This window comes from Neodiprion lecontei, chromosome 1 (assembly GCF_021901455.1).
Source record: "Neodiprion lecontei isolate iyNeoLeco1 chromosome 1, iyNeoLeco1.1, whole genome shotgun sequence".
NCBI lineage: Eukaryota > Metazoa > Arthropoda > Insecta > Hymenoptera > Diprionidae > Neodiprion > Neodiprion lecontei.
In genome coordinates, this window is record NC_060260.1 from 40,686,888 (window position 1) to 40,701,107 (window position 14,220).

A 14,220-nucleotide genomic window follows, 5' to 3' on the forward strand; every position below is an offset into this window, starting at 1 on the left:
ACCGATGCAGAAAATGTTGTGTCATACCGTTATATTGATACAATGATTTATTCCTCTCCGTTTTCATCTTTAATATACAGGTAATATACATATATTTGTTACAACAATAGTAATCATATATATGTATAATTATTGTTGTTAAGTGCGAAATACAAGATCGACGTTTGTATACATGCGCGTTCAAATTTTCGCTTGGCAAATTACATACATAAATACACGTATTTCGTTTTTCTTCAATTATAATACTTTTCGGAGATTAGTGGCTTTACATGTATATTCACATATTCTTCCCCGTTGCGTAAATTATAGGTGTTTCCTCTTGTTTGTGAGTATTTATTCTTTCATTAGGACTCCTATATTCACCAAATTTGCAAAGATATATCTATTCATATGTATAAGTATACTAAAACGTGTTTTACAAATTTCATCACTGCCTCTAGCTTATAAACGCATCCCTGTCATCGTAACATTTTTTGCATTTTAATAATTTTACCCTATTAAATGAGACATTGAAGAAAAGGTGAACAGAAACCGATTACTTTGCTTAAGAAAAATGAACTAGATCGTACGGACAATTCCAAGTATTTTTGCTACAACGCTATCCAATGTAGCAATATTACATTTATAGATAAAAATCGATTTATCACCTGATCCATACTTTGACCAAATTGTTACGAATATGCATATGACAAGCGGATGACAGTTTGCAATTATACAACGTGTATATGGCAAATGGGGAAAAGTATTTTAGTCACGATTATTCCTTGGTACAACATGAGAGTAAAGGTAGGTACATACGCTATTCTCACAAAATATATGACATCGTTAATCTATGTATTATGCAATGTACTTGAGAGATCAGCTAAGCATCTGACGAATTTTCTTCATTCTTCATATCAACATTTTCATATTATATTATTATAATAGCATGTATATTATGTATGAATATAATTTTATCAACTATGGTTTAGGTCAGTCAAGTCATCATTCGCATATATTATTTATTTTGGTTTAATTACCAATGTTATGAATTTATTAGTTAGTTATATTTGTAGTACTGTGAGGTTGCTTCTGAGAGATCTCTGACTACACGATCTATTTGTTTGATACGTTATCTATATCATGTAAAAATCGATATACAAAGAGATTCGGCCGTATATTGAAAAATATCATCTAAAAGTAAGTAAAGTTTCTCGAGTAATGGAAGAAGAGTCGCGTTCCTAAACGGCTGATGGGACCTTGGCAGTTTTTTCGCCTACTTTAGAACATCACTGAAAACTTGCAAATATTGTTGAAATTTCAAAAAATCTTACACCGCATATTCTTCTTACTTTTCACTCTCGTTCCTGCATCAGAAGAAATTCTAATTTATCGACAAATTCTAGTGTCTCGTGTTAATAAAATCACACCTCACACTTTTGGAAGACTAAAAGTTCCACTCATTTAAACAATTGTTTCCTCAACTTGGCCTAAGGTAAATTTGAAATCAAACATAAATCCAGCCACTTGTTCAGCTGTTCCTAAAAAATGTTCTAAATTCGACGTAAGTTACAATTATCGAGAAGTTTTCGCAATGAAAAATGAATGTAGTTTATTCTGCTAATCAAGGATCGGTGCTATAATTTCGATATCGTAAATTTGCTAATTGAATTCTGAACTATAAGATCCCATCCGCGGTTTACTAATTCATCATTGAACCCCTAGCTTACGCACAATATTTATTACACGCTGTAAATTTTACACATATTTAAGACAAAAACATTTGGATTGAAAATTTAATTTGCACATCGAATTATAGGAAAATTGTTAGGCTAAATAATTTGCAAACTTTCCAACAATCGTTAGGTTATTATATTATATGTTTATAAATTTTTCGAGATTTTTATTGTAACTTACACGGATAACGTTTACGCATAGCTTACTAACATCCTTTTCGTGCAAAACGGCGTTAAATGAGATTGCGACATTACAGATGATTATGGTAAGTATAGAAGCGTACAATTCATTCTCGATAGATGAATTGTTAATTATTCAAACTCCCGTTTAAATGATAATAATACAAATAACAATAGTGGTAATATGTTTCATTGTTTGATTGAATTTAATAATTTCGTTATACGTATATATATTATATGTATTATATATACGAGTGTAACACACTAACTAATTCAGATTGTACGCGTAAGTAGCGCGCAAAAATTTGCGAACCAAACTTTTCACACCCTTCGAAGAGTTTAACCAAATCTACGTGAATAATTTCGAATCGCGTATCCAAATTATCTCACTAAATCATAAACTTCAAAGCTGATAACTTATTGAATATCGCAGCTCCCCGACAGCACGAATATTCATTAATCACATCATAAATTATTTATTCTTCGATAACCAGACGAAAGTTTAATATTTTCAACCACAGGCACGAGTTAGTTTCACTAATATACGTAGATACAAACTATTTCAATACTCGCATTAACGTGGGTACATTGCTATCTAATTTCCCTCTAGATTTGTACCTCGGTATTTCATCTCCTCAATTTTTATCTCCTCTTTCAGACGCGTTCAAAGGTTACTCGATGTCAAACTTTGATACGGGGTGAGGAAAATAAAAAAAAAAAAAATTAAAATTCGCGAAGTTCACGTAAAAACTTGACAACTATATTCACATCTGTTTAAAATATGAGTTCAATATTTCAATTCTTTGAAACGCTTTTACTTTCGCACAGCTGTTCAAAATAAAAAAAAAAAAAATTTTTTCACTAGGAACCAAGTTTTTCTTGTTTTCAAGAGTTACAGAATTGTTCGACAAAAAATTCAACATACATTGAAGTATGAAACGAAATTTGGCTTTTGTTGATTAATTTGACACCGTCACAATTAAATATGCCCTCATTTTCCGAAACTCTGTGTAACTGGTTAAAATTTATACGTACATACGTATAGTACACCTACAACGTCTTAATACGTACAATTTATCTACCATGTAGATGATTGTGATTATCACTACTGTTATTATTCTTTTTTCTCCGCCGTTTTCTTTGGCTTATACAAATTTGTAATCGTTTATAAATTAAAGCGGTTCATCCTTAACCATTATATACGTATATATTATTGTTAATGACGTTGATAATAATAAGTGATAATACAACATTATAGAAGATAGCCATGTAAGCTCTCAAGATAAATTTCATCGGGTATTTAATAATGCAATAAGGTGTAATAATATATTTATATAGAAAGTAAGCCGGAGGATATTTTACGTCTAATATTCCCTCTCTCTTTGTCATATAACAGCTATTTTTATATATATGTATAATATGTACATACGTGACAAGTCGCGTGTTGCAGATCGATTTTTTTTCCGGAAGAATATTTGTCAAAAACGATTACAAATAACTGCAGTAGCCTACCCATCATATATACTATGTGTATTACCGAATATAATATTATATTATTATGTATGTAATACGCTGCATTAATTAATAGATTGAAAGTAGGTAAATGTACATAATTATAAACGTCAGTCGGAATAAAAATCAACACTTACAGTCAATTCATTAATTCTTTTTACAAAATACTTGTGACGTTTTTTTCTCTTTTTCTCTGCTTCTTTTCTTTTTTTTATACAAAAAAACTTAATCTTAGTATCGTATATGCTGTAATAACAAATTCTATCTAACGGTATTTATTCATGTTATATACACATTATACGTGTAATCATCTATTGCATATAACATGTATATCTGTATCATTCATTATTTATCTATAATATTTACGTATTCTTAGTTATAATATATTTAAACGAATCTTTAAATCGAGATTAGGTTTAATACAGAATTTGTACAAATTTTATCTAGCTCATTTTTTTGTCTCTTTCTCTTCTTCCTCTTTTTCTTCTTCATTTTCTTCTTCTTCTTCACATTTTTACCAGCCTCGTATCAATTGTACAAACGGCTAGGATATTTCGTCGTTCAGAGTTTTAACTCGTATAATTTACAAACATGTATCTGCTTTCGGTAAAAAAAAGTGCCGATCATAATCATGCGTTTCTGCTTGCGGCTGCAGATCACGTTACATACGTATTCACGGGGACAAATTACGTGTCGCATTCCGAATAACATCACGCGCGTAAGACCCCTGAATTAAAGAGAAACTGTGAATTCGCTTTGATAATGACTACGTGCATACGTCAGGTGAGGGAAGACATGAGGCTCTACAAGATTCGCGAATGATAAGTCATCACCAAAAACGCAATCGTTACAGATGGTATCGTCGTAAAATGAAGTTCGGAAAAACTTGAGCCGAGTAACCGGCAACGAGCGAAGAAAAACTATTTTCACAAGCTAATTTTACACGATGGATTCACCCTGATAAAAGTATGTAATATTCGGTACAATGTAAATTCGTAGTTACACCAGTTAACGATTGTTGATAATTTCAACGCTTAAACATCAATCAAGTCATTCATGCTGTGCACGCAAATGCAGACGCGACGCGTGCTTAGGAACTAGGTATGCATTCGTGATCGCATAGACCTGTCTGTTTGTGGTAATAATCTAACGTCTAGATGTTCACAGATTGATGGGTTCTAGACGAGTTGTTGTGTCGTTGGATAAATTATAGATTAAAGATAAAGTGTACGGGTGAAGGGAGAGATTCCGTAGAGGTATTCCATACACCTGTTATACATATTATGCGTACTGCGGAAACCTTGCGTATAATAATGCATCATGTGTGAGAGAAATTATACGAGAATTGGAGCTGTATGTACATTGTTCAGAGTATAATTTTGGAAAATAATGATAGCAATATTACTAGTAATAATCTCATTTGTAGTATTGGTACTTATACGTGTAATGTATTAAGCGTTGATTTTGTGCCAACTCTGTACATAAATAATCGTGCCGCATCTTATTACTGCATCAACGTCAACAATTGAAAACCCTTTTTAAAAAATGCACGAATGACTGACTGCATATTTTTAAGCCTATATCAATCGAATTATTTACATTATTGTTGCCTTCTTCAGCTTTCATAGTTTTCTCTCATCTTATTAATATTAGTAATACTAATAGCCTGCTGTAATATTATCGTCGGTACAGTTTAATACAATTTATTCGAAAATCATGTATTATACTTCAGTTCTCTCAATATTTTGTATGAATTATTCGCTCTGTAATTGAGAGCTTAAGTACGATGGAAATCTTGCCTTGGAAAGGATACCGCTCGTGTAACACTATTCTGAAGTGCGTCTGATTCGGCAAAATAGCAAAATCGCGACAGTTCAAGTTAGAATGGTTAATTTAATCCCTCCCATTGTCTACTTCCGCAAAGTTATACCTGCGTATTATTTACTTGTATTTTCTCGATTTCGCAAACACAGTTCACGCGTATCACTCTCAAATAAAGTATATCTTTTATACTGTATTAATCATCAACAATCGTTAATTGTCATCCTGCTCAGTCACTCCAGACTTTTATCACTAATTCTCGGATCCTACATCAATGATCCGTCATCTATCGCTATCTCTTTAAAAATTTCTTGGTCCTTCCAGCCGGATTAGTTACGAATCGTCGCGATTTACGGGAACACGAATCGGCCTGTGAGTGAAATATTGTGTAATCAAATCAAGTATCGTGTAATTTGACATCTATCTAAGTGATAACCTTATCGTAAGTGAAAAGGTCGTCGTCAGTCCAAACAATCGTCAAAAATCATTCGCGTCCGTTAAGGTCATGTAAAACTTCTACCTTTACCGACCGAGCAAACTCACCTTTTTTCTGAAGAAATATAGGAAGAAAAAGGGTGAGTTTGCGCGGTCGGTAAAGGTAGAAGTTTTACATGACCTTAATTTCAAACGTGCGGTATCCCCTAGACTGATCACGACTATACTCTGTGCGTGAACAACACCCAAACTTAGATGGTGAAAATCTCTGCATGAAAAAAGGAAACAGCGAGTTCAAACTCTGAGATGCGATGCAGTTCGTTACTGGCTGCAATCCTTTCCGAGGCAAAACTGAAATTTTCAAGCTCTTTACTGTCGAGACTCGAAATAACGTAGCTAATTGTACTTATATATATATGTCTACTAATCTCCTGAGAAGTCCATTGGGAAGTATAACTATATTATCGTAGGTGGTGAATATCTACACATACGAGTACTTAGGAGAGAGCAGAAGAGCGACATATGTTACATGGATATTAGTAGAATAATTTGTTCCAGTGCGGTGAACAAACAAACTTTCATGAGAAATGAAGAGACAGTCTTTCCGAAAAATTTACTTTTGGTCTCTCCTAGAAACAGTTACGAATCCCTTCACAATCAGGTTCTTTTAATCCCTCAAATCTGGTAAAGGGGATCGAATATTGTTCCTTGAACGAGGGCACTTGCATTTGCTAGAATTTTTTGCGGTAATTTTACATATCTCAGTTTAAAATGCAATACAGTGAAAGTGTAATCGGAGCTCACATATCTGAGCGCAATATTCTGATCTCTATTCCTAGGATTGAACCACCGTTTCAACGAACTTCTGGTATCAAAAATTGTTGTGAGAAGTACTTGCTTTCTCTTTCAACATCCATTTCTACGCTATTCTTCGGTACAAAGAATTATTTCGGCCATTTTGCCCGCCGTACAGTTGCCTCGCGTTATAAGAGCGGTTTCGGGACTGCGAGGTATACCGATTCAGAAGAACGATGTGCCTGATTTCACTTTCAGAGACTGAAAAAATTCATGTTTTTTCAAAAAAGTCCCTGCGCGAACTATTTTCCAAGTATATTTTGATTCACCGCATGAAATCATGGATTTTGCGGAAAGTGTGGTATCGAGATATAATCCCGACTAACTGCGACCTTGTAACGCGAGACGGCTGCAGGATGAAGAGAAGAAGAGTTCCTTACATAAATAGGTATCCCGCCACGCAATCATGACCTATAATCCGACGGTCGAAAAAGACCCGAAGAAACTGTGTCCCTCTCTAAAATCCGACCGCATTAAAAATTCGGTATACTATACTGTATGTATAACAAACAAACAAACGTAAAAGGTAGGTCTATGCTTGAACTAGACTAAAGACGATTTTTTCCCAGTGTGATCCCCGCGGCCCTTTTGAGAAACGTACCGTAAAGTTAGCGAGTGCTTAAAGCAATTAGGAGCAGCTCGTCGATCGCGAAGGGGGAAAAGTCTAGCGCCGTGGTCGAGCTGGCGTCGCGACGTCTTTGCCACAAAGTACGTCCCTGACCGCCCGAGTGCCGCCCCCAGGTCACCCCCAAAGGACAGTATCTCTCCCGCCCCTGGCGGCGGAGGCTCCTCGGCTGCTCTCCTCTCTCTCCCTCTCTTTCTCTCTTTCTCTCTCTCTCTCTCTCTCGACGACGCTCGGCGGGGCTTTCGGCGGTGAGCGCTGTTCCGGAAGTAAAGAAGGAGGGGGCCTCCCCGGCGACGATGCTCCCGGGGCGGGCGATGTTCCTTCTAGAAAAGCAGGAAAGAGACCCGGGTGCGGCGGGCGTCCCCCTTGGCCCGTCGGGCCATCCCGAACTGTCAGACGGACGGGTCGCTGCCGGGGGCGGAGCCCGCCTTGCTGCCGTCGCCTCCGGCGCCGCCACCCTCGCCGTCGGCACCCGCGCCATCTCCGCCCCTGTACGGCGAGCCGCCGCTACCACGCGCCGACAGACCTCGGAAATCCAGGTTGTACTGGAAACAGAGCGAGGTTTCGTTATCCGGTATTTAACACCGTCGCAGCGTTCTACGTTTCAATTGTCCGCGAAAGTCGAGGATGGATATCCGAGTACCGCACTTTTTAACTTGTTGGATTTTGATCGATTCAGGGGCACGCACATTACGCTCGAACACGAAATGCGGTGAGAATCGGCTGATATGCCGGTAAGATCGTGGGTTGACATATCGAGCGGGTTGGATATTACAGAGTGCCTGCACTGCGTTCGTTACCGACGTATCAAAAGGTTCTCATCGGATTGTTTAAGCCGAATACGCGTGCCCCTGCATCGGTTAGCGAAATCCGATGAGAACCTGCTGATATGCCGGTAAAATCACGCGCCAACATATCAAGCGGGTTGGATATTACAGAGTACCACTGCGCGCGTTACCGACGTGTCAAACCGTTCTTATCGGATTTCATGTTTGAGCTAGATAGGTTTACGTGTACTCACACTCGTTGCATACATTTCTATATTCGCATTAACCCTATAACACTTTACACCTCGGACATTAAATCCATCCTCGTTTTTCTTTCCACTTATCAACTACATAGGTATGTAAGGTGTGCAACACAACTTGCATCTGAAAATCCTGAAAAAAATGATCACTAAGAGATTAGGAAAAACATCAGCGATACTGCGGATTACCTATGATATACTTATATTAGAATCATCAAGAACGCTACGCATTAATCAAAAATTTACACAGTATACTCGTAATTCGTTTGTTTCGAAAAATAAAATTTGAAATTTATGGTTATATTCTACGCAGATGCATGCATGCGCAGCTGCTTGAAGAAAAAAATCCAAATTTTCGTGTATCATATATAAGTTACTCGTTATAAAAATGACTGTCGGAATAAATAACCTTACGTTATATGATACGACGAGGAGCGGTAATAAACGAGTTGAAAACATATGTTAGGCTAAAGACAAACGTGGGTAGGGTATAAGTAGTTACATTAAAAAACGATCGTGAAGCTCGGGGGATAAAAACTCACAGAAAAGTGTGAAAAATAATTCACCGAATGACGGGAAAAAAAGAAAGAAAAAATAGCAGAAGAAGAGGTAAAAGAGAAAAGTGAAAAGGGAGATTTTATGCGGAGTAAAAAGAAACAAACTGAAAGGAAATAAAATCAAACCTGTGCAAAACAATTTGCGATAGAGCTGATCATGTTCCCGATGTGGGTGGTGGAGAAAGGTGTGATTTTCGCGTGTGAGAAATGTGTTTTCAGTCGAAAGTGGCCGAGCAGCGTCACGATTAAGTGTTATCTCGGTTGCAGGTGCATTTGATGCAGCTGCTGCTGCAGATTTTGCAGGTTTTGCAGGTCGTAAGATGCTCGAAGTCCTTGGGGATTCGGTGGGAGGGTGCCGGGGGTGACGAGGGGGATCGGGATGGAGACGGGCCGCATTCCGTGGGTGGAATCCAACCCCTGGGGACGTTTCCCGAGGAGGGACTGCAGCAGAGTCCCGTGGACCGAGCAGTGGGGGAGAAGCGGCTGCTGCGGAGGCAGGGAAGGCTTCAGGATGTTACGGAGCTGGTAGGAGGTCAGGGGGCGAGGCTGGACGTACGGACTCCGAGAGGGCAGCAGCTTCGGGCTGACCGGATACAGGCACTCCTCCTCGACCGGGCCGGGACCTAGGACCCCAGCCGAAACCGGAAGCGGCACCGGGCCGGCGTCCACCAACTCCGGCATGCTGACCTTGTGCTAGTGAGTGGATTAGACCGTCAAAGTTTTTTCAATTTCACACCCTGCCGAGTTGTTATGCAAGTGTGCATGTCGATTGGTTCGTATTAGCGGCAAGCCAAACCCTCGTCTCGACCATTGGGTCTGACCTGTTTGCCCGGTTACGGAAATTTTGCTTTGCTAGTTTTTGTCGAAAGTAACTGAAGTGAAATTGAAATTGAATTATTGTGCGCTCAGGCTACGATGAGTTTATTAGAAGTGCGTAAGAAAATGAAACACCAAATTTATAAGCAAAACTGAAATGCTTTCGAAACGGTTAAAGAATCTAGTATATTAGTTCAATTTCACTCGGCGATTATTGATTTTACTCGGGAAATTATGTTTTATAAAATTCGAGCAGGCTACGGTTTTTCTTCACACGTTGGTGTTGTCGAAAATTGAAAGTTGAAATTTATAAATTAAGAGCAATGTTGAATTTATAAAAAATAGTTGTGGGGCACGGAGTCAACCAAATAATTCTCACGAATGGTTTACAATCAACAACTCAATTTGATCAACTCTCAACGCACAATGACAACTTGGCAATAAAATTAACAAGAGTATTAATTTTCACCAGCTCTATCGTTCTGTGAAAATCTTTTACTACTCTTTGAAACTCTTTGTACAAAGTATTTTTATTATTTCACGTCATTCTGTACGATGAGATAATCTCAAGTACTTCATTGGCATGATTCGAAGCCTAACACAGTCATCTCGACGTGTATGTGTAACGTGAAAGCAAAATAAAGAAAAAAAAAAAAACAATCAAATCAGCCCCAATTCAACGGTCGAATGCGAAAATCCTGTTTCAAAATGAAAATATGGACGAATCTGGAAATGTGACGGCAAAAATTCGGTGCAGTGCAAAGACTAGAATCAGACAATATCGATGAAAGAGCTGAATATTCATATTTGCGTAAGTGCTGACCTTTGTGGCGCAGACGAAGCAGGTTGTGACCACTTTCGATATAACGTTCATCAGGTTTTTAGTCTCTTGTATAACGTTGTCGACCTTGGTGAATGTCGCGGCTTTTCCAACGGTGGGATTCTTCACCGTGAACTGAAGCTGCTGGACGTAGGTCGGCACTCGGTCCAAGTTCTCCAGAAGCTCCTTCTTGTGAGGTCCGCCCGGCACCTGCGCCCACGTAAAACTGTATCCAGGCTTTCATCCCAGCCTTCCTTCGCGGCAAAGCAAACGCCTTTCCCTCCCTTTCCCGTTTTCCCTTTATGTCCGTGTGGTTAGTTATTTTTTCACTTGTCTTTCTGATCAGATGTATTATAACAATTTTTTGCTCTCTCATTGACAATTTACAAACCTCACGTTGTGGATAATTTCGCAACACGACACGAAGCTCGACGATTTAGGCAAAAAATTGGAAGAACTGAAGGTTCTTCTTTTTGGAAGTGAATACGGTTCGAAAGAAAACATTTTATTTCGATTGCTGCAAAAGGGTTGTTTTCGTTTCTTGATTAGTCATCAGTGTCGTTAGTTCGTGTCTGAATAGTCGATGAGGGAAAACGTTTAGGTCGACGTAGTCGTGTTGACAGGAAACACGTTTGCTTTGCATTCATTCTAACAATAAATTACACGTTATATAATGTACTATTGTAGACAGCGGTCACGAATTTTAGATATAAAAAAAAAATAAATAAATGTAAAACGAACTATGCCTAGATCTATGTGTTGTTATTTATTTCCATTATCTTATCCATATTTAATTTGTATTGATCAATGGCTGTGATGTGTCGTAAACAAAGACATTCGTAAAATACACTCTCATCTAATGTGGCGTGTGATAAATTGGTGATAATGTACGATCTATTATATTATGTGACTCTACGAGACAGAGACAGACAGAGAGAGAGAGAGAGAGAGAGAGAGAGAGAGAGAGAGAGCACAATGCACAAACTGGTGTATAGGTATATAAATGTTACAGTGATGTTTATCGAATATGTATAATGTGTGTAGAGATAGAGAGATGAAATGATCGAACGTGTCAGAGAAACAGAATATTACTTAATAGAATATGTTATGAGACTGCGAACGATAGTGAAAAAGTACAGACCTTCTCGTCTATGCTAGCTTCTCAAAAAATAATGTATCACAACTCTGTCGAAACTCGATTGACCTGCATTCGTTTTGTATCGGATCGGTGACGGTTGAACGGTAAAAATGTTCTGGTATCATGTTTTATACTTAAAAGAAACACAGAAAAATGAATGTAAAGAAATATTAAACGACTTAGAAAGATGAAGTGAACTTAGAATTGAACAAAACGAGAAACGTGGGAGAATTTGAGTAGCCAGCAGAGACTTTGAGACATAATTATTCATGCCCCAGTGGAGAGATTGGAGGAAAAGGGTACCACAATGCACATAGACGTCGTCCGCAGACAGACGCGAAGCATTCCCGTAGCATCTAAAACACACCTTTTACTAAACGTATACACAAAAAATTCTTTATAGGTTTACATACACAAAGATAAAGATAACAATGCCAGATAGATAATACGATATGTATGTACGTAATCAGGTACAATTACGAAATCATAAATCCAAACCAATGTTATTTTTATAATCTGGACTTCTTTTTCTTGTCTTTTCTTTTAATTAGTTAAAACCGTGTCAAGTGCCGCTAATTCGGGTAAGCCGGTCCCGATTTTGCAGCCCTGTTTTGTTGAAGGTATACGAATAAGCAGGCGGTATTAATACGTATGGTTATTAATTGTTCAAATCGATAGCCGCACATTCTTGGAGAGTCGTCGTAAAGGGCGACAATATTTCGCTATCGTAATCTTCAGCGTTGAAACGTGATCGGAATTGTTTTAAGTCATTCGAGAAACGGAAGCATAAGTGGCTCCAAGAATGTGCTCGATAATGGTTTAGCTAATTATTTTTTAATTCTCGAATGAAGTATGTGAGCGACGTTTGATTTATACTTGGGGATTAATTGGTTGGTACGTCGCAGGAAACACACGTTATATCGTTACGGGGGTAGCTGTAACTTCGAATGCCATTATTTCACCTCGGGGCTTAGGAGAAAGCGATCAAGTGGCATTAACTGTACAATGATAAATACGCTTTAGCACTCAAGGATATTACGGAGAGTCGTTCGTACACCAAATTTGCCGGAACGATGGTAAAATTCTTCAGTTATAAAAGTTCATTTATCAACCAGTTGTACTCGAAATACAGAAAAACGTACGGAAATTTTGAAGACTCTTTGTGTGACACAGTACAGTAACGTGATTAGATTGCCGCGTAGAAGAGTGACGTCGATGCTTCCTGAGATGTGTAGTTTTAGTTTATTTTTGTTTAAAGGTGATAATTATCTACGTCATTCAAATGGTTGGCTACGTAGTGTTTATCGAACGGGAAATGATTTTGGACAGCAATGTAAGTATCAGTATTCAACAGTAAAGAACATGTAACGATGCGAAATATTACTAGGATAAAAACGGCACGCGTTCTGAGCCACAAATTAGAGTCTGCAGCCGGCTATTATTACTGCGACGATGATTATCAACAACACATGTCTACGATGTAGATGAAAATTTCTAGCCCAAAAGGGGATCTATGCTTAAAAGATTGAATAAACAGTTACCTGGATGGTTAGAGGCATTCAAGAGCGGGGTAAAAGGGTTTTATAATGATGATACAAAATTCATTTCAAGATAAGAAAAATGTAGCGTCTCGCATACGTGTTTATAATTCAGCGAGAAAAATAGAACGATTCAATGAGAGATGACAAAAGAGAAAAAAGAGAGAGATAGAGAGAGGGGCGACTAGATATATAATTTGTGCCTAGCTATGGGAGGGTTCAAAGGGGCAGCAAACCTTTTAAATCGAACAATATCTAAGGCTAAAAAACTGGGATTAAAGTTATTTCCAGTCTTGTAATTGATCGGCCTGCGCAATTGCTACGCTCGAACGCTTGAATTAAATTAATGACCGCTTATCCAGCACGCGGCAATTTCCAACGATAGGTAGGAAGCGAAATCGGTATAATTGGAAACAACTCTAATCTTATTTACATAATGATAGTATAATAATATAAGGAGTAACCATAACCAAAAACTGTTGGGTAGAAAAAAGTCTCGGCATGAACCGTATTCGTTAACAGTATTATACAGTAATTTCGAGATATAAGATACAAGATAATATGATGTAATGTACAGCGATGGAAAAGAAATCGTCACAATATAGCATTGCCGTACAATCACTTCTCGGATGTTTAAGTTTCGAGACAAAATGAGAGAAAAAAAAAACACAAAGACGAAAAAAAAAGAAGAAGTAAAACCAAACGGTATAGTAGCAGGTATTGCATGTGGCAATAATTGCATGATCGTCTAAAATTATACATAACGTATGACGGTGTTAAGTAAATGTATAGCAGCCTGAAAACGATTTGACATACCTGGTAGCTGAATTGTCTCACAACTTTGTACAATCTGTTTGCTTCCTCGGCGAAATACTCAGCTTGCGTGAAGAGGTCCTGGGTCGTCTTCAGGGCGCCCTCTCCTCTGGTGAATTGGTACATCGAGAAAGCCATCGACGACATGTTCTTGGCTCTTTTTACGATGTCGTTGTTCTCCTCGAGAGCCGACCCGCTTTCCTGCCACTTCTCAGTTTCTGCATCCATCTCCGACGTTATCAGTTTCATCTCGAGACCAGCCTTCGCTATCTTGGCTTGCTCCTCGCTGTCCAGTCGCACAGGCTTCAACGGTTTACTCGTCGTTCCGTGTTTCTACAACCAAAATTTTGACTCAGACTTTTTTCGCA

The 14,220-nt window shown here is 38.1% G+C and overlaps 1 protein-coding gene across 3 annotated transcripts in view; it reads right to left on the reverse strand.

Annotated features, from left to right (window-relative positions):
- Positions 1 to 32: 32 nt before the first annotated feature.
- Positions 33 to 14,220, reverse strand: part of LOC107224903 (alpha-catulin) — a 47,942-nt gene continuing 33,754 nt past the window's right edge. For 2 of the 3 annotated variants that reach the window (XM_046729854.1, XM_046729853.1), the window contains exons 9-11: positions 13,856 to 14,185; positions 10,367 to 10,573; positions 7,617 to 9,420 (exon numbers count right to left, since the gene is read on the reverse strand). In XM_046729854.1, coding sequence (XP_046585810.1) covers positions 8,980 to 9,420; positions 10,367 to 10,573; positions 13,856 to 14,185 — 978 coding nt within the window. In that variant the 3' untranslated portion in view covers positions 7,617 to 8,979. Of the gene's footprint in view, positions 9,421 to 10,366; positions 10,574 to 13,855; positions 14,186 to 14,220 lie in introns of all 3 variants that reach the window. The other variant, XM_015665149.2, reaches the window with a different exon arrangement.